At 54.6% G+C, this 27,218-nt stretch overlaps 2 protein-coding genes across 2 annotated transcripts; both read left to right on the top strand.

The window, feature by feature from the left end:
- The first annotated feature begins 9,790 nt into the window (after positions 1-9,790).
- On the top strand, positions 9,791-18,585 carry PTTG1IP (PTTG1 interacting protein). Its single transcript, XM_086468292.1, has 7 exons — positions 9,791-9,875; positions 12,341-12,393; positions 13,363-13,471; positions 15,896-16,001; positions 16,109-16,174; positions 16,591-16,637; positions 18,542-18,585. The coding sequence occupies exons 1-7, from the start codon at positions 9,791-9,793 to the stop codon at positions 18,583-18,585; spliced, it is 510 nt and encodes a 169-aa protein (XP_086324418.1).
- A 4,366-nt stretch (positions 18,586-22,951) lies between these two features.
- On the top strand, positions 22,952-26,983 carry SUMO3 (small ubiquitin like modifier 3). The gene is made up of 4 exons (XM_086468404.1): positions 22,952-22,987; positions 23,444-23,572; positions 24,876-24,947; positions 25,566-26,983. The coding sequence occupies exons 1-4, from the start codon at positions 22,967-22,969 to the stop codon at positions 25,626-25,628; spliced, it is 285 nt and encodes a 94-aa protein (XP_086324530.1). The 5' UTR covers positions 22,952-22,966; the 3' UTR covers positions 25,629-26,983.
- The last annotated feature ends 235 nt before the right edge of the window (positions 26,984-27,218 follow it).

Below are 27,218 nucleotides of genomic sequence, written 5' to 3'. Positions count from 1 at the left end.
AAAAATATCCTCGCTGCAGCAGAGCTCCTGGGCAACTCATTCCACCTTCTGGGATGAGCGGATCCCACACAACCTGCAAACACCCACCTGGCTGCAAGTCACTTCTGGTGGGGTAGCTCTGTCCCACGGACACCCCATCTTCCTGAGAGTGGGTGCATGGATCCTACATCTCTGATCAAAGGGCTGGCTGGGAAGCCCAGCATTTCCACCAGCCTTTCATCCACAATTTATCCAAATTTCCATCCTTCTCACCCTGCATCACTGCACCACAAAGGACACAGGTGGCTGCATGGGGCAACAACCACGGCATGGAACCCCCTGTCCTCTGGGAACAGGGATTGCAGGGAGACTGTGGGGATCAAACCCGCTGGGACAAACTTGTGTCTCACAGGTTTAAGGGCAGCACGTGTCATGCAGGCAGTGGGTGCTTTTACAGCAGGATGGGGCTGTATGGAAAGTGTCTGGGAGGGAACAGCTGGACCCGTAGGTGTGTAACAGTGGCAGAAATAGCCCACATGATATAGGGAAATGCCGCATTTGGGGATGATGAAAGGCTAGAGCTGAACCAAGTGGCTATCAATGAATCACAGGGCTTTAAGGAACGCACTAGCAGGTGTTTAAACTACTCTGTAAAGCTTGGCTCAGTTCCGGCAGGTGTTTGGGCATTGCAGGAATGGGCTCTGCCACCCTTTCCCAGGCTTCTCCCACCAGAGCCCAGGAAACAGCGCAGGTCAGAGGGGAACTAAATGCGGTGGTGCCCCTGGTGTACCCTGCATGCTGCCACATCCGAGGCAGGGGAAGGGGCCAGCAGAAGGGTGCCTCAGGCTGGAGCACCAGAACTCATGGACCCAGCGGTATGAGATCAGCTTTGCCAGGACAGCCCTGCCCCAGGGGCTGTGGAGTCACTGTGGAAGCACTGCGGAGACTGCTGCTGCATGGGGCTGGAAGGAGCTGGCAGATCTTCATTTGCTGCTGTTTTTTCTGCTCCCAGCTGTGCCCACCAGACCTCCAGCCTCGGCACACTGTGGCAGTGCTTCCAGCACAAGGAAGGCAAGGAGCAGTGAGGCTGGGGTGGTGCGAGACACCAGCATCTCCAAGGCACCCCTCTGCTTCTGCCCACACCCAGCTGAGGGCTGGGGGCTCAACAATGCAGAGCCCTGAATGGTCCCTTGGGTGCTTTGGCATCTCTTAAGCAAGCAGGATTAAATTAGTCTCATTAGAAACCCTATTGTGCTGAGCAGGCTGGAGCACCAGGCTGCAGGGGACACCAAGGCTCCCCACAGCAGGCTTCACAGGGTTGCTGGTGGAGACAGGTGTCCCTGAATCAAACTGCCTTGAAGGTACTGATCCTGCGCATCCCCACCTGCATTATTCCTGCAGCTGGTTGTCCTGGTTTGGGCTAAACCAGAACTAATTCTGGTTTAGTGCTTTAACTTTTCAGTTAAGTCTCTTCTAACTAACTGGACTTTCTGAAACAGCAGCCTGTTTTTCCAGACAGTGACTGCTTCTAGCAGTGATAAGGCCTGATGGTTACAGCTCGTACCAAAGAATGGTGTGCAGACAGGCCCTTGCTTATACTTGTTCTTATAGCAACCAAGGTCACTGCTAAATCTTATACTTCGTGTTGGGATGCTGGGAGTGAAAAGGGTCGCAAGCACATAAAAGGTCGCACCTGCAGGGAGGAGCGAACCAGACAGGTGACCCAAACCTGCCCAATAGAGTATTCCACTCCATATACGTCATATTCAGTTTAAAGCTGAGAGATCACAAGGGTCAATCTCTCTTCTTCAATGGCCGACATCTGAGGAGGACTCTGTTCTTCTGTTGTCGATCCCAATCTGTGCATCCTTGAATTCAGTTCCTGAGTCCAGCTCCTGCATCCTGTCCCTGTCGCTGCCGAGTCCAGCCTGGGACTGCCCCAGTGGCAGCCCTGCAGTGTGGTGGTGATGTACCGTCATCAGGGTGGGGGGAGTTGGGTTCGGTATTGGTTTTGTATCTATTTGTATATATTTGTACATATTGTATATATTTCATTATTTCCTTATTCTTATTATTATCTTTTCTTTTATTGTTATTGTTTCATTAAAGCTCTTTTAGTTTTCCAAACCACAAAGTCTCTCCCCCTTGTTCTCTCTCCCTTTCCCTTCTGGGAGGGGAAAGGGGTTAATAGAGAGGGTCTGTCATTTGTTCGTGGCCAGTCCAGCCTCAACCCATGACACTGGTCCATACCCTGTCCCTGCTGTGGCTCCTCTTCCTCAGGGTTGTGGTGCTGGGTTGTAGGTCTCTCCCCAAAGCTTGCCCTGTTGTCCCCGAGGGCTGGCTGGAACCCTCCTTGCTGTGAGTGATAAAAAGACTCACTCTAAGTACATACTTCCTTAAATCCCTTGAACTCCTGAATTAAAATAAGGATGTGGGATTTAACTTGGAAGGTTTTGAAGCACATATTTTTGTAATACATCATCGCGCATGTCACAAGCCTAAAATATTTGGAAGGGCTGTATAAATAGTCATTTGATCACCTTTTCTCAGCTGGCTCCTGCTTCCCTCTATCTCACAGCTGCCACAGAGCAGGGAAACACACATAGGCACTTGGAAACCTGTGGTTTTACTTTGGACATTTTCTGTGTTTCCATGAGAGATGCTGTCACAAGCTTTGTTTCATTCAAATTAGAGGAGAGAAGAGAGGAGAGGAGAGGAGAGGAGAGGAGAGGAGAGGAGAGGAGAGGAGAGGAGAGGAGAGGAGAGGAGAGGAGAGGAGAGGAGAGGAGAGGAGAGGAGAGGAGAGGAGAGGAGAGGAGAGGAGAGGAGAGGAGAGGAGAGGAGAGGAGAGGAGAGGAGAGGAGAGGAGAGGACCAGGGCATGTGAGGATGCCACTTCCCTGAGCATCACTCAGATATCCGCAGACTGTCAGGACCAAATTGTTGGCGCTGAAACACCATCATGTTACTGGGAATTACACTGTGCTCTGGGCAATTGTTGTGTCAACCACAGAACTCCTGGCATGTGAAATGGGAATTTTCATGACATGTTCAGTGAAGAAAGGGGCAAAATAAGCCAGAAGCTGTTTCCCACTTTGACAGCTGAACCAGCTTGGGAGGCCTGGGGGCATGGTTTGGGGTGCCCCACATCTACTTCCCCATCACCCCGCTCCCAGGCATCACCCCAGGCCAGTAGCTGGTAGAGACGCCTCAAGGTCTGCACCCCAAAAACACCTGCCAGGCACTGGGGGCAGCTCTGATGCTCCCAGGTTGGTGGGGTTTTTTCAAAGCTCTGTCAAGAAGATGTTTCTATTAAAAGACCTTCTGGGTCTAAGATGTGAATCCACAACCGCAGCCAGCCAGCTTGTCTCGGTTTCAGCTTAAACCCCCCCCCTGCCTGGCTGCCGGGGCCAGTGCCGCAGCCATTGGGAGATGAGAAACATTTGCCATATGCTGAGGGATTACTGTATAAAACCGAGATGCTTGGCTGCACACCAAGGTACAGGGTTTCCAAATAGAGTCTGAATCCTGGACAGAAAAGTTCCAACTAAATATAGCCATGACAGCCTCGGAGTTGACTTCTTTTTTTGTGGGGGTTGAGTTCACTTAAAATAGCCTGTTTTTTTTTATGTGCCCTACCAAGGGGGCAGGTAGAAACATGTTTACGAATAGAGATAGAAAGGCAAGGAGATGGTGGGAGGGGGAAACTTTGTCCTTCCTCCCTCCTGCCCTGGGATGCTCCCGAGGGATGGAGGTGATGCAGGTCCAGAGCCCCCAGGCTGCCTCCTGCCCCTGAGGAGGAACCAGGGGAGGCAGCTCTGATCTCCTCTTCCTCATACCCTGCCCAGGAACGAGCTATCTGCCTGAAAACCATTGTAGGGACCAAAAAGTCTGAGGGGGCTCACAATGACACAGGGGACAAGGGACAAGCGGGTGGCCTCGGAGAAAGGCTGGCGCCTGCAGGGGCTCACTTGCACGTAGCTCAGTGAGAAGGAGCTTTGCCGGGTGGCTTCGGCAGAGCCGGTCGTGCTGGTGGGAGCCAGGAGAGATGGGGGGCTGAGAAAAACTCAGTGAGGAGATGGTGCTTTCACTTGGAAAATGCAATTTGGATTTTCTGGGCTGCCAGCCCTGATCACACCTTTCTGAGTCATGGGCTGAATTACTCAGCCATAGACCTACCAGCAAATGCAGAAACAAAATCAAAGTCCAGCACCGGGATGGAGCAAGGGGCTGGGATTCAGCAGCGGTGCATGCCAGCTAAGCCAGCCCTTGGCTTTGGGATGGAGCAGCTCTGGGTGCGATAAGAGACACACTTTTGCAAAAGCTCATAGAAAAAGTGACAAAGCCTAAATATCTGGGATGGGAAAGCAGGCATTGGATGCGATCCTCACACTGAGTGCAGCGTGCTGGGAGGAAGTGCTGGCAAGAAAGAGGCGCGAACTCATCCTCAGCAACGCAAGCAGCGTCACTCCTGCTCACGAGCTGGCCACAAGCACTCGAGGCACTTGATGCTGAAACTTCTTTAAAGGGTTGGGGGAGAAAGCTGCCAGAAAGCCACAAGTTGTTTGCTACATAGTATCATATATATATAATGTAATATATAATGAAAAATTGTTAATAATGTTGATGAGGAAAAGGAGGTGAGACAAGCACCTACATGCACGTTGGCTTGCACAGTATCCGTGAGAGCTTTTCGACACCTTTGCATTGCAGGCAGTGTTTTATTTAAGGGTTCACAGCTCATAGGACAGCTGATAGGGGTAAAAATTAAGCAGATGCCTGAGCCACGCCTTCAAGGAGGACAGCCCTAGAAAACATGGGAAGTCTGAGATGGGCAAGTATTGAATAATCAGAAGGTGTACGATTGAGGAAAAACTGGGTTTGTAAATCGTGATAAAAAGGCAGGAAAGTGGCCTGAGGTGTGATCTCCCCACAGCAGAAGAGCTGCTGGGAGGGAGAAGCTTGGCTCTGCAAAATTTATGTTCCTAAACAACGGCGTTGGGGCGGTCGGTGACATGGGGGAAGTATGGCTAATAGTAACAAATACCGCCAGAGTTATACCTTACATAGATAAAACCACTGCTGGAACCGGCTTTCTGAGAGCCCAGCGAAAAGCTTTTGTTTAATTTATGGGGCTCAGGCTATATTTAGCCGGCAGATCCTTGGGGTTTTATCTGGGATTGCTGCTCTGAGCCAGCAGCTGGAACATTTTAATTGTTTGCTCTGGGTTTGGGGTGTTTTTTTTTTTCCAAAAGGAGAAAAAGGAAAGCAGGTGCCAAGCTCTGACCCCATCAGCTTCCTGACACCCTTGGCAGAACCTCCCGGGGTGGGGAGGGCAACTAGGCCTTGGGGCAGCTCTCTGTCTTCCTGGTGTGGTGCTGGGGGGTTCCCAGGATGAGCCCCTCTCCTCCAGCCCGGTTGCCTGGCAGGGGCTGCACCCACCAGGATGCTGCATTCATCCCCAGCCCCTGTTTGAAGGGCAGCAATCAGCAGGCGAGAGCACCGGGGAGTGGGAAGACTTCACCTCCAGCAACAGTGTCTTCCCATCCTCAGCGATTTAAAAATAGCCTGGGCGGTCCAGCGAGGCGGGAGCATCCTCTTCTTCCAGGAAAGTGAGAAGTTCTGCTCCAGGCGAGGGAACATGCCTGTGTTTGGTGGGGGTTTTATTTGTTAGGAAAGCCCTTTGGTGTCTGCCTGGAGCGTGGATGTGAGAGGAGCCATCTGCTTGGGGACAGGCGGTGTTTACACCTCCGTGCCAGCCCGGGCAGAGACGGGCTTTGCAGATGCCCCGTCCCCAGCTCCCATCGTGCTGCCGGCACCTCCACCTCACTCAACCCCAGTGATGAATCCAGCCACCTCTGTTTAGGAAAACACGCGCTCTGCTGTGCCAGGATCTCCCCATGGCAGCTCAGAAATACGTCCCTGGCCGGTGGCTGACAAGAGCCAGCATGGTAGGGTGACAGCAGGGACAGCCATGTGCTGGGGACAGGGGTCTGCTGGGGTGTCCCTGCCATGCAGGGTACCGGGCACGGCAGCAGCCCTTCTTTGGAGATGTCCTGGTGCTGAGCACAGTGCAGCCAGAGGAGCTTGAGTGGGATGGGGATGGGAGGGGTTGATGGGCTGGGGCCCACAGCAGAGCCACTGTCCCCACAGACAGCCCCAGTTTGGGGAGCACTGCAGCACAGCGGATGTTTCGGGGATTCCTGCTCCGCTGCCAACGCTTGGTGCTACAGGCAGGCACCTCTCCCCGAGCTCATGTGAAGGTGTTGGTGAGTTGGTGAGACAGAAAGGAAGAAATTAAAAGCAAAATGAAGCACCTCAGCCATGCACTCACTCCCAGGAAAGGCTGGCTCAGGCTCAGCCATCATTGACCCAGCACTGAGGGTGCTCCAGGACCCCTGTCTGCCTATGCTGACCAGAGGGGATGTGGGGTTGGGACTAAAGGAAAAACTCTGAAGAAGGACAAGAAAAATCAACTGGTTTCAATCCTACTTTTTTTTTTCCCCCCTCTTTTTTTTCCTTTTTCTCCCTACAGAGTAAATCACTGTCATTTGGCCCCCACTGAAACAAACAAGCCCAGGTTTTGCACCGAAATACTGGCAATTGCCTCTTTCCATTGCCGGCCAGCATGGTGAGCTAATTTTATCCTCCCCAGCTCCCCATCAGCTCCTGGAGATTGTCCTGTTGCAGCCAGGGAGTGTTAGAAAATAGCACATCGCCCACTCATCCAGCCTCCTTCAAGGGAAATATTTATATTATGCCAAAGAGCGGGTTTCCATGGCAGTGATGACTTTAGCACCGTCGCCTTGGAAACCACTTAAGGCCATCATGAAGGGTTTGAAAATACCCTTCAGAGACAAATATGGAGAGGGAGTGGAAAGGCCAGCGGGATCAGAGCAGTTTTTTGGTCTCCCCTGACTTGCCCGTCGGCATCTTGCCCGCGCTTGCTGCCCGGGTGCCCATCCACAGATGTTCACTCTGGGTCCCTGCTCCATCACCAGTATGCTCCATAGCCCAAGTGTTGCTTCATGAATGAATCCAGGACAAACGACCGAGGCACTTTGCTGACAGAAATGGTTTGGTAGACTCTTCCTGCTGCTGCCCAAGCCAGCCGGCAGAGGCTCTGGTGGCAGGGCATTGCTCAGTGAGTGTGAAAGAGCTGCCTCCAGCCCAGGAGGTGGCTTCAGGGAGACTTCCCTAGGCCCGCTGATGTCAGTGATGCCAGTGCCCACCCAGCCTGAAGCAGCAGCTGCTTTTGGAGGAACAAACACATAGGTCCGTTGTCTTTTTGGCAGCCCCCAAATCCTCGCTACGTGCAAAGAGCCTCGTGTTTCTCCTGAGGAGCTGCCAAAACCTAAACCACCTGCAAGAGGTGGGTGCTGGGGTCAGAACGCTGCCTGCAGTGGCAAAATTGAGAGGCCCGTTCCCTCCTCTGCATCACACGCTTCCCACGGCTCAGCCCCCACATCCCACGGTTCAGCTGACATAACACTATCAGCCGTCTACTCTCCCAGCCTAAAGGAGCTCTGTCACCAGCAGCCAGCTCATCTGGTTCCCAAGGAACACGGCAGGGAGAGCAAAGCTTTCAGAGCAGACGGACGATGAGCTCCACAATGAAGCTGGTGGTGGCAGGGGTGGCCAGTGATGCTGCTTGCTGAAGCTATGGGATCACTTTCATCAGGTTTCATTCTCCATTTTGCTGAAAAATATTAGTCACCTTCTTCATTTAGTTTAGGGCAATCCAAAACGCATTTTCTTACTTCTCCCTGAGCTGCCTCCATGCTGAGGAGTCAGTTATTCATCAAGCCAGAGCTCTGCCCTCAGCACCCACGCTCCGCTCTGCGGTGCATCTCCGGCTCTGCCTCCTGCCTCCCACCACAGGCTCCTTCATGCCGACCCACGCCCACCTCATGGCCAAAATCCGTCAGCCACAAAGAACTTGGACAGCCAGCTTTCCTACGGAGAAACAGCCACTCAGAGCTTAGTCCCTCCACGGGATCCCAAGGGTGCGCCTGGCCATGGCTGCCTGCTCCTGCCTGCACCTCGAGGGAAGAAAGGCATGCTTCGGGACTGCGATAGGGATGGGCTGATGATGTCAGGGCACGGCGCCTTCCGGGGATTTGCAGCCATGCGTCTGCCTGGAAAAGCTTGATCTTGTTCTGAATCAGCCTGGCCTGAGCATGGCTTTACACTGGAGGCTGATGCCCACCCAGCTTCAAGGGACGGTGGCTTCAGCCATCACCACAGAGCAGGCAAGCAGCTGCCAGTGGGGATGCAACACCTTGCGAGGATACAGCACCCTGCAGTACCCATAGGGGCCTGGGTGCAGGACTGCAAGCTGGAACGGGTGCACTTGTAGGAACAGCAGTTTTGCTCTGCTGCTGCCAAGAAGCACACGTGCATGTAGTGATACTTTTACCCTATTCCCAAGAGATCTGGGGTAAAAGCAGGTCCCAGAGTAGCCCCGCGCCGGCAGCATGGCTACAGTGACAGTTGGAAACTCATTTCTTTTGTGTTGTCCTCATCGCTGGGCGTGAATCAAGTCGTGCGGAGCTCTTTGGCTCCAGGACAGGAAAGCGCTCATCTGTATTCTTGACCAAAATCATGTGAAAAACGCCATTTATATCAATGCAGCTCCTCACATCTCGAATGCGGTGGGCTTGAGGCCAGCGGGCTTCTTGCTTTGCCCAGGAGTGAGACCCCAGCACCCTGCATGTCACAAAAATTTGCACCCAGCCTGTGCTGACCGAGGGTAGAGGCTGGGATGCAAAGCATGGAATCACAAGGGTAAATATTTATTCATGTGCATGAGGGTCCCAGCCAAATTGGGGCACCTGACTGTGGTTTTAGACAGGATTCTTATACCCTTCAAGCGTTCAGGTACAACATGATTGGACTAATCACAAGCACCCACGCTACCAACTGCTAATCACAGTAAAACTTTGCGAAGCTGCTCTATTTCTGCAGCATTCTTGCTGCTTGTCTGTTGATCCAGGCGTCACTGGCGCCAATCTTGCTCGAGTTACTGACCCGTGATGCCAGATGATGCCAGGATAGTCTCAAAGACGTGTCAGAGGGGCTGGGGTGCGGGTGTTATCCTGGGGTATCCCTTATCCTTCATGGACAGCTCTAAGCTTCCCAGAAGCAAAGTCCTTCTTTCCGGGACTGGGCTGTCTGTTGGTTTGTTTTGCTTCAGCATGAACAATACCAGAATCTCCAGTAAAATTCCACTACCTCACTACCTTATAGTGTACCATGTGAACTAACATATCTATATTGACAAAGTCAGAGAGCTTTCTTGCTCTAAAGGCTGGTGTCGCAGGGAAGGAAGGGGACCTGGGGACCCTCGGGTGGTCGGTTCGCGCCGGGGCAGGGGCAGGTTCTTCTCGGCCTGACACTATCCACATCCGGATGGTTTTGCGAGAGGGCAGCTCCCGCGGAGGTCTGGCCCCCTCCTGCGGCCGGGCCCGGGTCTGCGCGGGGGGCGGCGGGCCCTTCAGCCCCCGGTGGGCTCCGGCAGCCCCGTGCGGGGCTCTCCGCCCGCCGTGCGGGGAGGGATAACCGGGCGGGCCGCCGCAAAGCTGGCTCTCCTCCGCCTCCGCCGCCGCCGCCGCCTCCTCCTCCTCCTCCGCCTCCTCCTCCTCCGCCTCCTCCTCCGGCCGCTGCCCGCCCGCCGCCGGCTCCGTGCGGCGCGGCGCGGCCCGACCCCCGGGGCCCGCCATGGACCGGGACGGGAGAGGCCGCCCCGAGCCCGCCCCCCGCGCTCGGCCCTACATAGGCCCTGGCCCTGGCCCGCCCCCCCCGGCTCCGCCATGGCCCCAGCGCTCCGGCTCTGCGCCGCCCTGGCCCTGGCCTTGCTGCCCGCCGCCGCCGCCGCCGCGCAGGACGTGGCGGGAGGTAAGCGCGGCCCCGGACTCGGCGCTGGCGGGGGCCCGGCCCGGCCCGGCACCGCGACACCGCCGGCGCTCCCTCCCCGTCGGGCCCGGGGGCTCTGAGCCCTGCGGTCGGCTGAGCCCCGCGGTCCCGGCCCTGCGGGGTGCTTCCCCTAGCGCCGCAGGTGGCTTTGCAGCTACTTTGGACCCTGCTTTGCGGGATGTCTGGTGCGTGAGGCAGCCTGGCATGGGCTGTAGCCCTGTGGGCTGCCCTCCAGGTGTGTGCTCAGCATGGTGTGGCCGCTGGCCAAGGCCCAGTGGCCACTTGGGATGGGGACAGGTAGTGGGAGCCGGGCGATAAGGTCCCATCCTTGCTGGAAGCTCTGCAGGGTGCGATCCTGCACAGTGTGGGGCACCGGTGTGTCCCTCTGAGGTCTGGAAGATGGGGTGCTGGAAGAGAGGCTTTACTTGCCACTCTTCCAGCTGCCACTGCAATGTAGCTGTGCATTTAGTGGTGCTAATGGCTTGGCAGGGCTTAGGTGGGAGTCGGGAGCCTGTCCTGGGCAGGAGGGACTCGCTGGGCAGCTAGGTCGTCTCTGGTGGCCCTTTGGAGATCCTCCTTCAGGACAGGAGATACCATCTGGGGAGCCTCAGACCAGAAGAAGAATGGTGCCGTCAGATTTGGGTGAGGGTGAGGAGCAGTAGAGGGCTGACTGCTTCTCCTTGGTGGGTGGAGGATGTAGCATAGCCCCATGGTTGCCATGCCAGGTAGATGAGAAGCTCCAGCAAAGGGTGGGGGCAGGCTTCCTTCAGTCTGCGCACTCTTCCAAGTGAGGAACTGTTACCCACGTGATGACCAGCCCACTGGTGGCTGAATGGTGGCTCTGGCTGGGAGGAGAGTGAGGATCAGCATTGCATGTGTTTTGCTGTCTTCCTTCTCCCCAAAACCATTCACTTCATTTCTCTTGTAGCCGAGTGGCGAAACCATTATCCAGGAGGCTTTTAGCACACCAAGAGCTGCTCTCCTGCCTCTGTCCCCAGGGTGCTTCCTATGCCATGCTGTGCAAGTGGGTGTTTGGACAAAACCCCAGCCCTAAAGGGCTGCAAGGTCCTGGAAGCAGCATGTTCCCATCCAGCTACAAGAGGGTGGCTTTAACTTAGTGGCTCAGAGAAGGAACCCCAGCTTGGGGTGCCAGCAGAGAGAACACTCCAAGGGAAAAGCAGAGCATCAGTAGGAAGCCTGGTTAAAACCACAAGCTCTCATTTTGCCAGCTGGTGGCCTCCTGCGGTGTGAGAAGGCTGTTTCGTGACTCCTTGTAAGCAAAGAGTCTCAGGGGCAACACAGGTGCTGTGATGTTTTTCCAGCCTCGGTTGGAGAAACGGGGAAGACAACTTCCTAGAGTGTTTAAAATCTGCAATCTCTGTCTCTCTGGGTGTGTGTAAACACTCTTATCTGAGCTATGTTAATAAATTGCCTGGTTGTTTGGAGGGCTGCGCAGAGCATGTGACTGCTGACAGTGGGTCACAGCTGAGAGTTCCTGCCAGCTGCAGAGAGAAAATGCAGCTTTGCTGCTTGTGAGTGTAGAAAACCAGCATCTCTGGGACTGGGTTGGTTGGGGTTTTTTTCTGATTAAAGTGCTGCAAAGCAGTGATCCTTCTTCCACCAGTTACTGGGTAGTCAGGCAAGTTGGTTTGTGTTTTGTTGTTTGGGCTTTTTTTGTTTTGTTTTTAAACCAGTCAAACAGGCTAATGCTTAGACTCTTTAGGCAGGGGTGAGGTGCCAAGAACTGCCCGTGTCGATAGAGCAGGTGTCTTCCTCTGCCAAATGGGGGTGGAAACATGTCCTGAACACGGGCACAGATTTTGGCTGCAGTGCTGCTCCTGTCACCTGGACCATTTCCTGCTGAAGGAGGGTTTGGATGAATTGACTGAGACAGGGTACGGCCCTCGTGTGTAGCAGGAGGGTGTGGGTTCCTGTGGGGACTGGAGCTGCATGTTCCCTCCCCTTGTGATCCTCTGCTTCTCCTGGTAGTAACTTCCTTGTTGGGGCTTGTTTGCTTGAGCTGGTCCATCATCCAGTGATATGGGACTGCACCACCTGCCCCATGCTTGTGCTTGTCCTTGTCCTCACAGGATCGCTCCGGACCAACCCCAGCCGTGTCTGCCAGCTGTTCTGCTGCCTGCCGGCCCCAGCAGATGCTCGGGCTTTTAGGGAAATAAGACCCAGGGGCAAAGCTCGGGGCTTTGGGTCAGCGCAGGCAAGGCAGATGACTTCCATTTGCATTTGAGCCTCCCACCATGACAGCATTTTGAAGCTGGCAGCTCTTGCAGCAGCATTAAGCTGCACTGCTGTTGGTCCAACAGGAGCAACTGCCTCCCAGAGCAGGCAAAGCAGCAGGCAGGAGCGGGCTCCAACGAGCCCAGTTTTAAACCACTGAGAAGCTCTTCAAAGTATTGAGGTGTCTTTTTTTTTTTTTTTTCTTCCTGTAGATTGTCGCCAGTATACGAACAGGAGCTGTGAGGAGTGTCTGAAAAATGTCACTGTAAGTAGCAGCAGTACAACTCCCAACCTCTCTCTATACCTAAAAATGCAGCATGGGCTTTGTTATGGAGCAGCTTCCCTCCCGGAAGGGGTACTGCTCCCCTGCCCTTGTCCTGAGCACACTGCAAATGCCACCCAGCCGTGATGGTGAGAGGGCAAACACCCCTTGGTGCTCTGGGAAGAGGTAGCTAGAAACTGCTTGAGTTTTGTTGTATGCTTTTCAAGTCAAGTAGTGGAATTGCTGAGCATCTCCTCACAGTTGGGAGATACCATCGTGCCCACAGTGAAGGAGTTGAGTGGGCTGGACTGGCTGGTCAAGCTGCCCCTCCACCAGTCTGTGGGTGCCATGGCACTAGGCGGATATGGGGTGCATACCTGTGTCCTCCCAACCTCCGCTGCCTTATCTCTGACATCAGCAAACTTGAACTTGAGTCAGATCTCGAAGCTGACATAGATAGCCAGAACCAGTTTGGCCAGAACCAGTTTGACCAAACCCAACTGAACAATGGTGTTGGGGGTTGGAGCCACCAAGAGAGGAGGGTGCCAAGCTGCTGCAGGTAGTCTGGCTGGGAAAGTAGAGAGGGCACACACAAACCTCTCCTGCTCATCAGCTCTGCACTGAGTACCTTGTCTCAAAGGCTTTCTTCTTGTCCCCAAAATTCTGCACGGTATAAACACAAAGGATTTGGTGATTGCTACCATCATGCAAGGCAGGAGAAGGGTTCTCAGCATCTTTACTGGCTCTAGAAATCTGCACTCCCCTCACCTGCCTCTCCTGGTGCAGCCCGATGCAGCCTATGCTGACCAAAACCAACTGTTACTCCTGAGTATCCTGTTGCTGCTGGGTGGTACTGGCTCTCGGGAGCAGGCAGCAGCGGCCTGGTTGCTGTGGCTAACAAAGCAGAGTGTGGCTAACTAGGAGCACTGCTGCGCACCAGTGACGCTGTGCTGCCTGGTTCCTGTGTCCCAGTGCCTGTGGTGTGCCAGCAGTGGGAGATGTGTGGAGTACCCTGTCCGAAGAGTTCTACCCCCAGCTGACCTCTGTGAACTCCGCTCTGCACGTTGGGGAGTCTGCTGGGGTAAGTGCTCTGTTTCCTGGTGGGTTTCTGGAGAAATTAGTGTCTTGTTTAGACCAAGCTTGGTGCATGCTCATGCTCAGACAGGACTCAGCTTTTCGGGGCTGGGGCAGCTAGGAAGCAAGCTGCAGCTTGGTTTCTCTCACGTGTCCCCTTGATGGGGAACTTGGAGTTGAATTGTGGTCACCTGTCATGTATTGTGCTTGAGGCTGGGCTCTCTTCTCTACCCACAAGAGAGTTAAAACCACTTCCATACCTTGTGGAGGAAGAATCTTCTCTTTGTGAGCACTACAGTGTGCTTTTTTGAAACTTGTGTAAGACCTTGAAATACTAGTTTTTATGTGAGTAGCTTCACAAAAGGTTTCATTTTGGAAGGACACATTCCTTTGCTTGTAAAACTCGCTTTAGAGATTAGTCCTGTGGGAGATTAGCTCTTAAATGAGTCTGCATTTTTGGTGTGTGTGACTTAAGCCTTTATCATCAGGTGAAGGAGTGCCTGGTGCTCTGCCACAGGCCTCTTTCTGCGGGAAGGGGTGATCTGAACCCCAGGCTCGCCCTGAAAGTCAAGGTTTCAGAAGCACCAATGCAGACGGGCTGGTGGAGAAACTCCTTTTTGAGCTGAAGAGCCTGTTTGGGTTTGTCTCGTCCCACTGGGCTGACTTCTGATCCCTGACTTTTGGGCTGTCCTCTACATGACTCCACGGGTCTGTTGCAGTGCAGCCAGCGAAAGCTTCATGTTCCTCTGAGGCAAGACATGCTGTGGACAGTCAGGTCTCAAATACTACCTTTCTCAAAGCCTTAGTGTGAATGTGGACCTGCAGACCTCCCTGCTGCTGGGTGACTGCTGGAGAGGCTGTGTGAGCCTGTGGTGGTGCTGGTGGCTCGCTGACTTCTGGTCTCACTGGTGACCTGCTAGGCCATAGCAGCTGTCTGCGGTTGGTACTTGGAACCATGTTCCTTGCATGGTGCTTGCCATGGTAGCCTGGGTAGGGATGCAGTATGATTTCAGAGTGAGATGGCACAGTTGTTGGCAGCGATGAAGCTCTCCACTGGGAGCAGGAGCTGGAGGTTTTCAAAGCAAGTTCAGTGGTGGAGTCAGCTCAGCCTGGAGCAGCCCAATAAGCCTGCTACTGTTGAGTCCCTGCAGCAAGGGGGCAGGCAGGCAAGCATCTTCTGAAATGCACCATGTGCAATGCTTGGGCTTTCCACTGGGCTCATGGTCTGAGCTGCATGGAGAATGATAGGACGAGGGGTAATGGTTGGAAGCTGGGAGAAGGCAGGTTTAGATGAGATACAAGGAAGAAGTTCTTCACCCTGAAGGTGGTGAGACACTGGAACAGGTTGCCTAAGGAAGTTGTGGATGCTCCATCCCTGCAAGTGTTCAAGACCAGGTTGGATGAAGCCTTGAGCAACCTGGTCTAGTGGGAGGTGTCCCTGCCATGGCAGGAGGTTGGAACTAGAGGATCTTTGAGGTCACTTCCAACCCAAACCATTCTATGAGAAGAGGGGATCAGAAGTGCTCTGAGCGGGCTCAGGTGCAGTAGGATTTGTCACTTGGCTGCTGTGTGTGAAGTGGCTCCTAAACAAATACTTCCATGGACCCAAGTGTCTGAACAGTCTGAATCCTACTTGGAAGAAAACGCTTTTTGCTTCAAAGGGTTTCAGGTGATGTCTAGGTATATCTGTTCTGGCTGGTGTCTCTACTGCTATTACTGCAGGAGCTGAGTATGATAGCTGCCTCCCAGGGGCCAGGGCTCAAGGCTGCTGCTTCACCACCACGTCCCAGCAGGTTTTGTGCTGTGCATTGGTGAGCAGATCCCCCAAGCTCTGGGGAAATGCGGTGGTGGTGGTGTGCATGAAGCAGCCCTCCGCCTTCAGCTGTTTCAGCAGCGCTGGTGGCCCCAAGCTGGTAAATCCCAACGGATCTTGTCTTGCTTTGTCACACACCCAAGGACTCCAGACACCCATAAGTGCCTCCAGTCCACTGTCATCTCATCTTAGATGACTTCTGAGGCTGGCTGCTGGCTCCAGTGCCAGCTGTGGCCTCTCTGTCAGAGGTTGCTCCTCAGCACTGAAGCCTCTGGTTTTTTTCCCCCTTGATGGGTTACTGTTCACCTGGATTAGTGATTAAGACAGCTTTGCTCCTGTTTCTGCTGGAAGAGTTTGACCTGAGTGCCTTTGTTCTTGGCTTTCTTCATAGCCAGTAACTGAGTGCTGTAGTTAGCAGCTGCATATACTCAGTTGATGTGTACATGCTGGTGCCAGCGCCTGGTATACCTATAGATAACCATGTCCATCTTGCTCTCCCAGGCTGTTAGGCGTGTCTCCAGCCCAGTGACTGAAGCTGCTGGCGACAGTAGCCGTGTGCTTGTAAATATTGTCACTCCAGGCAGCTGTGTGCTAAATGTGTTTTGTCAAATTCTTTAGTGAACTTTGAAGCCCTGATCATTGCAATGTCTGTGCTGGGAGGAACGATCCTTATCACGTTGGGGGTCTGCTGCTGCTGCTGCTGTTGTAAGAAAAAGAGCAAAAAGCAAGTATTGGAAGGGTCCCCTGTTTTATCGAAGTAGCTCTGATGCAACCATGTGCTGTTGCAGAACTGAGTGCTGAGCACTGCTAATGGGCTTTTCTGTCTGTCAGGCCAGACAAGGATGATGAGAGAGCGGCCAGGGAGCGGGAGAAGAGGCGGGTGCGGCAGGAGGAGAGGTGAGGTTGCCCTGCAGCCCCTGCTCCCCTGTGAGCGAGTCACACTGTCGTAGGCTGCAGAACGATTTGGCTCCTGTCTGTACTGTCAAACGTGATGCCAGGAGGCACATGGAGTTCAACATGTGCAGTCAGTGGCTGCTTTAGCCCTAGCTCAAATGTAAACCTCATGAGCAATGTCTTTCTGGGGTGACTCGTGGATGCAGCATCACAGCAGTGTTGTGTATCCGATTCCGAGGGCTGCTGATGTGCATGGGCTCTGGTGGTCTCCTGTGCCTCCAGGAGGTGGGTGGCAGGGGTTTGAGCAAACCTGGCAGGCTGGAGCTCCCTAGGTTGGGAAGAAGCAAGGAGCTGTAGCTCCTCTTGCTTGGTTTTGTGTCACCAGTCACTGACTTGTGGTTTTTGTTTGCTTTTTGCAGGAGAGCAGAGATGAAATCACGGCATGATGAAATACGAAGAAAATATGGTACAGTGCTGATGCAAGCGATTCTAACTAAGCTTTTTGTCCTGGTTTGGCTGGGACAGAGTCAGAGCCCAGCCATGAGCAGTTTTGAGTTCAGCCAGGGCAGCTGACCTGAGTTAGCTACAGGTGTAGCCCATCCCAATGTCATGGTCATCATAAAGGGGGACCGTTTGCTGAGGAAGGGGGAGCTCTGGTTGGGGTTCCTGCTTGGGTTCCTCCTGAGAACTGTGAGGGTCAGACATTCTAGGCAGAGTATAACTTTGTATGTTTTATTTGTTTTGCTCTTTCATTACATCTGTCCTTGCTTCAACCTTTGGATCTCCTCTCCCTTTCCTGATCCCCTTCTCACCTGGGAAGGGGTCATCAGGTGACAGAATAACTGCTGTAGTTTAGCCCCGGTACGGGCCAAACACAGACAGCTTTAGATTGAGCAGCCTCAGTAACTGTGTTCCTTGCTATGGTTACAGCTGCAGAGGAGGCCTGGCCAGCAGGGAGAACACAGTCTTTGCTTCCCCCATCTCAGTGAATTGCTCTTTTGCCCTCTGGGAGCAAGTGTAGAGATGCTTGGGTCATGGCATGTGACCCCACACAAGTGCTGCTGCTCCTGGGCAGGGAAAGAGGGAGTGTTTAACACTCCCTGGGACCCACTTCCTCCAAACTCACCATGTGGGAGAAGCTGCAGGGACTTGACTGGAGGGGAGAAGCAGAAGCTGGTAGACACACCACCAGCTGTAATGCTGCAGCCCTTGAGGCTCTGGTAGCCCTATGGTCAGTGAGTGGCTGGGGAGCTAGCAGCCTGGGGTGGGGGGGCCAGACAGGAGCCTGGATGCCCCCAGCTGCAGGAGCACAGAGCAGGCACCAGCCTGACTGCAGAGCTGGTCCTCTGTGCTGGCAGTGGTTCATTAGGAGGTGGCTCAGTCCCCTGGTGCTGGGAGGGCACCTCTCTTCTGGGGCTGGACTGCCCTTTAGGTGAGTCCCATGGCCCTGGGGTGTGTGAGGACCTGCCTGAGGGCGACAGCAGCTTGGAAGGAAGGGAGAAGCAGCCAGTCACTTGGAGCTGGGGGAAGGGAGCCTCCTGCCTGCCTGTTTGGCGCTGTTGGGGGCTCTCCCAGGGTGGCAGTGGAGCAGGGAGCAGTTGGGCTCATGCACACTGAGCATGGTGGTCTCTGGCTTGGGGGGGGGGGGGGGGGGCGTGGGGCGTGGGGCGAGCTGTAGGGAAAGCTGGAGACCCTCTGCCTGCAGCTCCTGCCAACTTGCAGGTGCAGGTTGGGCAGGAGATCCAGGGGCCTCTGGCTGGGCTGGCTTCTCTGGGGGAGGAAGAGGAGGAAAAGTTGTGCCTGAAGGAGTTCTTGGTGGGGAAAGCACCTGTTTGTGGAAGAGCTGTGCTCCAGGACTGTCTTGCCATGCTAGGGCTCTGTCCTGCTGCAGCCTGACAACAAAGTGTGCAATCTTGTCCTTTCTGGCTGTTCCTCAAAAGTGTGGGGCTGTCACTGGCCCAAAAGTCAGCCCTGTACCCTGTCTTGCTCCCAGTTTGGGGATGTAGGAGCAGGGGAGCAAGTCGAAGAACAGTTTTAATTTAATTTGGGTCTAGGCTCTCTTCTTCCAAGTCCAGTCCAAGAGAAGGAGTGTGCAGAAGGGGTGCTCTGGAAGTTCAGTTGTGCTGCTTTACCTGGAGTTTATATGGACTGCCTGGGGGAGGAGTTTGCCATCAGGTTGAGTTTCTTAATGGATCTCTCCTCTTGTGCAGAGGAAGAGAGTGAGATAGTGGTGACTGCATGCACAGCAGGTCTTTTGGACAGGAGGCTGGATGAAGAATGAATGACAGAGTCGTTACCAAGAACTAGGTTTCTTGCTGGCCGTGACTGGCATGGCAGCTGCTGTCTAAGGGAATCTCTCTTCTCCTCTAGGCCTGTTCAAGGAAGAGAACCCGTATGCAAAATTTGAGAATTAGCTTCTCTGGACCTGCCCACCCTGGTGAACAGTGCCTTCCCGCAGAGCTGCAGGACTCCACACTTCCCCTGCCATGAGGAGACCACCGTGGTGCCACTTCCCACTCCAGCTGCCACAGAAGATGAGCCAAATGCTTGGTGACACAATCGTCCCCACTCCAGATGCCCAGTTTGCTCCAGAGCTTTGCTCTTGCTCCACTGGTGCAGAAAAACCTGGTGGCAATGCTGGAGGATGACGTTTCTTCTCACTCACCCCTGGGGTGGTAACAGGGTTCAAAGCAATGCAGATAACCACCCTTGTCCCTGGCCAAGGGCAAAAGCAACCTTATGCATCTTTCTTGCTCCTGCTTCACCAAATCCCCTTCATGCACACAGAGCCAGGCTCTTCTGTTCCCCCCACCTCCCTTTCTTTTTATAATTTTTCTTTTAGTATGGGCAAAAGCCAGCAAGAGTTTCATGACTTGCTGGGCAGCTGGAGGCCTTGGCTGTTACTCCAGCATGTACTTGTCCCAGCCCATTAGCATTCCTTTCAAAAAGCACAGGTTTCTGATTATCTTAGGCCTCCAGGAGGAAGGTCCCATGTGCACGTTCTCACTTGCAACTGATCTGGGGAAATGCCCCCACTCTTCTACCTCTCTGTGCCTTTCTAGAAGGGTGATCTTCTGGGTTTGATAGCCACAGCTGATAGCAATACTGTAGGATTCAGATGCATTTACAATATGTTGACTATATATTAAACAGATTTGATTACTATCCTAGACTGAAAGTGTTTAATTCTGCTTCCACACCAGGTATGGCCCATGAAGTCATCACCTTTACATGGCCCTAGCTAGTCAGTCCCTGATGGGGTAGCTGAGGGAGGCAGAAGCAAGACTTCTGCCTTGAACTCTTGCTGGGCTTGAAAAAGAGGAGCCTGTTCATGGAGATATTCAATTGTCAGGAAAAGCTGGGTTTTGGGAGCAATGCTGCTCTCGAAGAAAGGAGCTGAGTCTTTGCAAGAGCTTGGCCTGTCCCCTAGCACCTCTGAGAGCCCTTGTTTAAGTGGAGTGGCTTGGGGACTCCAGGCAGCATTGGGCACAGGCTGTGCTACCTGCGTAAGGGACCCAGGGATGGGGAAAAGAGGATGGGAGCTGACTGCTCTTAGATGGTCCTATACTTGACCAAAATTAGCTTGGCAGTATGAAGGAGCTTTGCATGCAAGCAATACATCTACCTTGATAGTTTTGTCTAAGAAAAGCTGACTATTGCTGTCTGCCAGGTGGGGTGACTTGCTCTGGGAGGCTGCAGATAGTTCAGCACTTCTGTGGGCTTGTATGAAATGCTCCATTTGCATTGCCAGGCTTATGGCCCTTGGACACAAACTGCTCGAGCTGAACTTCTGAAGCTAAACCAGCTGTGAAACCTCGCTGCTGCCCGAGCTGTGCGCTGGCTGCCAATCTGGCTGGCTTTTGCCAGGATGGCGAGAGATGCAAGACTTGCAGGTGACTTTTAGTCTAGGCTGTCTTGGCTGCTGCCAGAAGATACTCAGCTTCAGGTGGGTAGAAACAAAGTGAATGACTGCCAATGCTGAATAAGCACCTGGTCTGTAACCCAGGCTCCTTAGTGTGAACTAGGCTGCAGTGCGAGGAGGAGGGCTGAAAGGGTAGGGTCGGGTGACCAAGCTCTCATGGGTGCTGTCCCATCTTCTGTCCTAGTCTGTTGGACTGGCTGGGCAAGGGCTGCACCCTGCTGCTGCCAAGTCAAGAGCTCTGGGAGGTGGTGACAGCATCTTATCTGGCTGTGTGTGGCTGGGAGATGATGCCTTAAAGAAATCCCCAATGCCCTGCTTTTGGTTTGTCGCTCCTTGTGCAAGCTGCCCTGTGTGTGTGGAAAATGAAGCGTGGAGCCCTGTAAGGAGAACTGAAAATGTTGATAAAGAGCCTGCATGTGCCCCATGCTTTACTGGGTGCGCTGGCCTGGAGGGGCCGTGGTCCCCTTGCCAACCACAGGTGCAGGGGACCCTGTGGGAGCTTTAAGAACAGGCATTGCAGCGGCAGCTGGTGCTAAACTGCAAAGCTGTTACAGCTGCCCTTACTCCTCCTGTGCTGCGATGGGCTCTGGGTCCCATCCTGCCCTGAGGATGGGGACCAGTATAATCCCTCTGGGCTACCTGAGCAATTCCACTAGCCCCGTACTCCAAAACCATCAGGGATGGGGGACCCCTTGCTGGGACCCCACTCGTTACAAGCTCTGTCTGAACCAGGGCAGCAGAGGGACCTACTCCACCTGGGGAAGCAGGTCCCTGCCTGGATGGAGCATAAAGGTGCCCTGGGGACAAGCAGAGGGAATGTTGTGTTGCCAGGGCAGCACTGGTTATCCCTAGGCAGAAGTGCTGTGCCCTCTGTCCCCCTTGACTGTTCCATGGCCTGTGATGGAGCTTCTGCTAATTTTTCTAATCAGTCCTGTGAAGGCTGCTGGGTGCAAGTATTGTGTGGCTGATGCACTGCAAAGCTGGCCATCCCTTTAGCTAAGCTGGCCTGCAGCGGGGAGGTGAAGGTGCGTTCTTGGGTGGCTGAGATGCCTGCCCAGGTCTGGCAAGAAACATATCTGCACTGTAACCGAAAGCTGAGCTTGGTATCTAAAAAGACCCTTTATGAGGATTAATTAGTGCTTTGCAAAGCTGCCATGCAGGGAAGGTTGTCCCGTTTGGGGTGGGGGGAGCAGATGGTGATGGGGATGGCATGGCTGAGGGGTGGGACAGTGGTGCAGGGCCAAGGACAATGGGCACTCACTTGGAGAATGCATGAGAGATCTTGGAAACAAGGGGTTAACAGGATGTAACAGGGAGCTTGGCTTTGATTCCCAGGGCAGGGCATGGCAGCTTTGCCAGGTAATAGCAAAGGTGGGATAAGCAGCCACTGCCCTGAGGGAGATGAAGTCCCTGGGTAAAGACAGAGCTGTGAGCTCAGGCCTCCTGCCTGCAGGTGGAGGATGATCATGCTGGGCTGGCCTGCCATCACCATGGCCACAGAGGTCCTCAGCGACAGAGATTCTCTGCTGAGCTTCGGGTGTGCAGCCCCACCCACCAGCATATCCAGAGCCTGTCCAGCTAGTGGGACAGCGATGGGTGCAGACGGCTCTGCTACCTGCTGGAAACCAGCAAAGATCATCATGGCAGCAGAGGGCCTGGGAGGAAGAGCCAGGCTCAGGGGACCACATGCACTGCCTCCCCTAGCTCTGCCTGAGCGGGGCGGCCAGCCCCCCGGGGTCCCTCTGAAATAAAAACACCAGGGATGCTAAAAAGAGCCATGCCTCGTTTCTTCCCTGCAGGTTTGCTCGCCCCTGCGGGGACACACCCCGGGCAGCAGAAGGGAAGAATACCCTGGGACTCCTCCAAGCAGATCCCTGAGCAGATCCCAGTGTCTAATCTCCTGAAAGAAGCTGAGATGGAGGTTTGGGGAGACCCTCCTTTAGTTTCCTCTCCTGCTCCTGCACGCCCCCGTGCTGCCGAGGGCTGCAACCTCGCGGTCAGGGTCTGCGGCCTGGGGGAGGCAGCCCTGTCACAGCGGCCTGTGCTGCCCGCGGGAGAAGCGGCCCCAGCCGGGACGTGTTTAGGCAGTCTCTTCTTCAGGGATACCCGGAGCCCTTCCCCGCTCCTCTCCAGCAGGCTCTCGTCTCCCCAGCAGCGCTGACCTCCTGCCCTCTCCGCTGCTCCAGGCTGGGCCGGGCACAGCCGTGCCAGGAGGCCCTGGGCAGGTCCAGATCGGAGACCCCGACCGGGCAGTGCCCTGGGTCTGGAAGGCTTCTGGGCCTGCCCCGGCGTCTGCCCGGCCCCTCTGCCGGCACCAGGGCGGATACAGCTGCTCGGGGGCGGGGAAGTAGGAGGGGGGTGGGGGGGAAAGCCGCCCCGGCTGCTACCCCGGGCGGGCGGCCTGTGCTCACCGGTCAGCCCCGGCCCCACGGGCCGCTCTAGCCCGGCGGGCTGCGCACAGCGCTCCCGTGCAGCTCGGCGGGGCCGCGGCTGCCCTTGGCCCCGCCCCATGCCTCAGTCCCCTGCGGCCCCACCCCTTGGCCCCGCCCCCCCGCTCGCGGCGCTTCCGCTTCCCCGTGACGCACTTTTCAGAGCCGCTTGCGGAGGTGAGCGTGGCCGCTTTCCCCACCCCTCGCCCCTACGGGCAGCTCCTCACGTGACCGGGGCGGGGCGGCCAATGGGAGCGCGGGACGGCTGGCGGGGCTGCAGGGCGGGGGCGGGGCCGAGGCGCGCGCTCTCGCGGGCGGCGGGCGGCAGGCGGCGGCGGGAGCCGAGGCGGGAGCTGAGAGCGCGGGTCGCTCCCTCAGCGCGCGCGCGCCGTCCCTCCCCCCCCCCCCCCCCCCCCCCCCCCCCCCTCGTCCTGTCCCGCCGCCATGTCGGAGGAGAAGCCCAAGGTAAGGTGAGGCGCGGCGGGGCCCGGACAGCTGCGGCGGGGCCGGGGCAGCCGCGGCGTGGCGAGGCGAGGGGGGGGAGGGGGGTGGGCGGGGAGGAGCGGGGGTGTGGCCTCTCCGCTGGGCCCTGGGGCAGGGCTGCCGCTGGGGCTCCGCCCTGCCGCGCGCCGCCCCGCCCCGCCCGGCGGCGTGCGGCCGCCAAGATGGCGGGGTGGACCGGGGAGCGGCGGGTGGAGACTTCCTAGCCTCCGCAGGCCGCAGCGGGTGGCGTCCGGCTCGAGCACGACCGCCTCCTCGAGGGGTGGTGGTGGTGGTGGTGGTGGTGGAGGAGCTGCTGCCGCCTGAGGGGCCGGGAGCTCGTCTGGGGGCGCGGCGGGGCTCACCCGGAGTACGGCTCGCCCGGCCGGCCTATGAACCTGCTTCTTCCTCCCGTTTTGTTTTTTTTTTTTTTTGATCCAGGAAGGCGTGAAAACGGAGAACGATCACATCAACCTGAAAGTGGCGGGGCAGGACGGCTCTGTGGTGCAGTTCAAAATCAAGCGGCACACCCCGCTGAGCAAGCTGATGAAGGCCTACTGCGAGCGGCAGGTAGGCACGGCCCCACAGGGCACCCCCCTGGCTCCCTACTGCTCCTTAGGGAAGAGTCCTTGGGATGGTGGAAGCTTTGCTGGAACGTTGAAAGCAGGGCATGTATACCCAGGCGCGTAGGAGAGCGAGGGGTCAGGGTACTGCAGCTTTTTCTCTTCGTGAAAGCTTCCTCTTCCTCCTCAGGTGCTCCCAGAGCTCTAAAAATGTCCCATGGTGGTGTTACAAAAACTTCCCGAGTTCTGATCCAGGCTCTGAGCCTGATTCACTCTGAACTCAGTGCCTCGTCACCCTCAGTCCCGTCATCTCTAAAGACTTTTATCAGCTTTACACTGAGCATGTTTTCCACCACAAAACAAATTCTCCCATGCTGTGGATTTTGCTGTAGAGTTGGGTTTTTTCTCCTCCTCCCTTCACGTGTCTCTCCCGGTGCCTGTCGGGCTGCTGGATTTTGCAGGTGGTGGCTGGATGCTCTGTGTCGGTGGCCTTGGTGCCACCCTGAGCCGGGTTTGTCCTCACAGCCCTGTGTCTGAGCCCTGGGCGCCTCCGCTCCTGTGCTGTGTGAGGGGGTGGAGATGCGAACGGCTCTCAGAAGCGGAGTTGGATTTTCCTTGCTGGTGTTTCACCTTGGCCATAGACCTCCCTGAAGAGATGCAGGGAGTTTTGTGTTGGTATGACACTGTGCATGACTGGAAGCGCGAGTTGTGCGAGGATTTCGAAGGGGTTTTAGAAGGTTTAGAGGGCAAAGCAAAGACCTCGGTTCCCTGAGGCAGGGAGTGGGGCTGCGAGTGATGAATCGTGGCCAAAACAGGATTCGGTCATGAATTCAGCTCAGGTTTAAGGGCAAGGTTAATTGCTGCTGTTAGACCCTGTCACAAACCTTGCAAGTAAAAACTGGTGTCAAGTCCTGCAAGTTCTTTTTTCCTCTATCTTCTTTGTGGTTCCTCTTTTCATCAGAAGACAATGGGAGCAGATGCCTGGCATGAGTGAAGACTTGACTGAACTGTGGGTGGTTGGTGCTGGTAGCTGGTTACACCAAAAAGCAGCTGTTTCAGATTTTTCTAAAATGTTTTCCTTGGGTCAACTTAATCCACCTTTAACTTCTCTGACAGTGTGAGCCATGGTTGCTGCTCCTTCCTGCCGCTCTGCTTAGATAGCAGGACAGACGCGCTGAGCAGCCTGTCTGATTAAATCTTTGGGGGTCTTAATTTTGTTCATATTCATTCTGACAGTAAATCCGCAAATGTTTTGTCTGGATTCGGAAACAAAAGCGTGGTTTCTCCTATTAATGACTTTAAACTTGCAGGGCTTGTCGATGAGGCAGATTAGGTTCAGATTTGATGGACAACCGATCAGTGAAACGGACACACCTGCACAGGTAAAACCCTTTTCCTGCAAATGGCTGTCCAGATACTGTGATGTCTGTGTGCAGATCAAAGGGATTTGAAATCAAAATGATTCTGAAACAGTTGGTGTAAGTTTAGCCTGTTCCAAATAATTTGTCAAGGGTGGGATTTTTTTTTTGTTTTCACTGTTTGGAGGAGGGAGGAAAACGCGCGGGAGCACCAGTGTAGAACCAGCTGGCACTGGTGTGGGCAGGACCCTGGCAGGCGCTGGCATCGCTCTGGTTCTGCATTGGGTTGCTCGGAGCCTGCACTGGAGCTGTACCAGCCAGCAGCACTGGGGAATTTCTTGGGCTGGCAGGGCCTGAGGCGAGGAAGAGGAGACGCTTGGCTGGGCAATTTCTTGTAGGAGATGCTGAACTGCGGAACTGGGCCTGATTGCCAGGTGTGCTTCTGAGGGGTGTTTCGGTGTTGGCGATGCTCCGGTGGGAGTGCCTGCTCCGGAGTGAGCGTTGGCAAGCGCTTCACGGCTGATTAAAATCACACCTTAAGCGCTCCATTTTTTGGTAGCATTCGGGGTAGAAAGCTGAGCGCTTTGTGTAACCCTGGGGCTGTGTACTTCAAGTCTTGTGTTTTCCATATTCCTCTGGCAGCTGGAGATGGAAGATGAAGATACTATCGATGTGTTCCAACAGCAGACGGGTGGGGTGTGCTAAGACACGCTGTCCTTCGGAGAAGAGCAGCACCTCACTCTCGCATCTGTCCTTCAGTTTGCTACTAAACGGAACACAAATGAACATGCCAATCGCACGGGATTCTTCTCAAGTTTAGAGGACATTTACCAAAATCGCTTGTTGTCTTTGACGTACTGCGTGTGCAAGTTGAAACAGTATCTGCAGGGATTAATCTGTATCTTAAATTGGGCCCATTTGATTTAAGTTCAGATTAGTAATACGTGTTGTCTCTCTGCTGTTATCTTCTATTTTTTTTTTCCTTTCTGTAAACCTGTGGTCTAAATATTCATCCACGTGTCAGCACACGGAGCGTTCGTTCCTGGTTCTGGTTGGTCTTGCCCCTCTTGAATTCTAATCATGTAAATAATTCAGTATATTTCCATGCCAATGGTGAGCGTAGGAGTTTCCTTTTATGCCTGAGAGAAGGAAAAGAGAGGCTGATTTGAAGCTTTTAGCGCGCGTTGCAAACACAGTTATTACTTCAGGAGCGTTGAGCTCGCGACACAAGGCTGGTACATGCAGATAAGATGCCTAGTGTGGAGGTGGAGCCTAAGATATCACAGATTTACATATGCTTTGTCATATTATGATAAAGTCATCTGAAATATACTTTTTTTTTTTTAATGCAGAAATGAGATTTGTGCTGAATTCTTGTCAGACCTGGAGCAGCTGGTCAAAAAAAGGCTTGTGATGGAGCAGCAAGATTTTTTTGTTGTGCAAGTTTAGGAAAAGAGAAAACCCATCACGGCAGCTTCAGCCGTTTGCTGAGTGACGGGCAGAACCTGCCGCCTTCCCTCTGCTCCCTTTTGTACGTCTCTCTTTCTTGGTGGGTACCAGAAGTGTGCGGCCTCAGGTTTCTTTTTAACACTTGATTTTAGTAGATAAACTTGATAAATGAGGAGAAAAAAAAAAAGCGCCTTTAATGTCACTGAGACGTATATGCGGAAGAGCTGTCAACCCGGTGAGCAAGGCAAGGGAGAGACACGGGTGTGAGAAACCAGCGGGCTGCTCTGCTGCCTTCCAAAAGTCCATGGGATTTTAAATGCCTTTGTGTGACGCGTTGAGCCCCGCGCAAGGCCTGGAGGTGCAGTTTCCCACCAGCCGGCCCAGCATCCCTCAATGGCCAGCTGCTGCTCCAGGGGTCGGTACCTGCCTTTTCCGTTTTCCCGCCCCGTTTGCCCATGGTAGATCATCTCCCACTCGCTGGGAAGGCTCTGGTTTTCATTTTCTTGTGGATGGGCTGGAGTGGGGTGTCCTGTAGATCTCATCGTTTATTCACCGATTTGTACATTTTATTGTTTTACTCTTGTATACAGTAAATACAGTTTGGTACTCTGTCTCCTGCCTTCCCTTTGATATGGCTGCGCTCCCCTGCCCTCCGCTCCTTGTCCCCCTTCGTGCTGGGGAGGTGTATGTGGCCGCGGTGCTTCTGGCCGCCCCGGGTTGCAGCAAACCCCGCCAACCTGGGGGGATTTTGCCCCGTAACGCAACTTTCTTCACCCTTTTCTCCTTCCTGCCTTCCCGCGGAGCAGCTGTAGCCTCTCCGTGCCTGCAGCCCGTTCATCCCGCGGG

The sequence above is a fragment of the Leptosomus discolor genome, chromosome 7 (genome assembly GCF_034619465.1).
Source record: "Leptosomus discolor isolate bLepDis1 chromosome 7, bLepDis1.hap2, whole genome shotgun sequence".
Taxonomy (NCBI): domain Eukaryota; kingdom Metazoa; phylum Chordata; class Aves; order Leptosomiformes; family Leptosomidae; genus Leptosomus; species Leptosomus discolor.
This window is presented reverse-complemented; position numbering and strand designations above follow the sequence as displayed.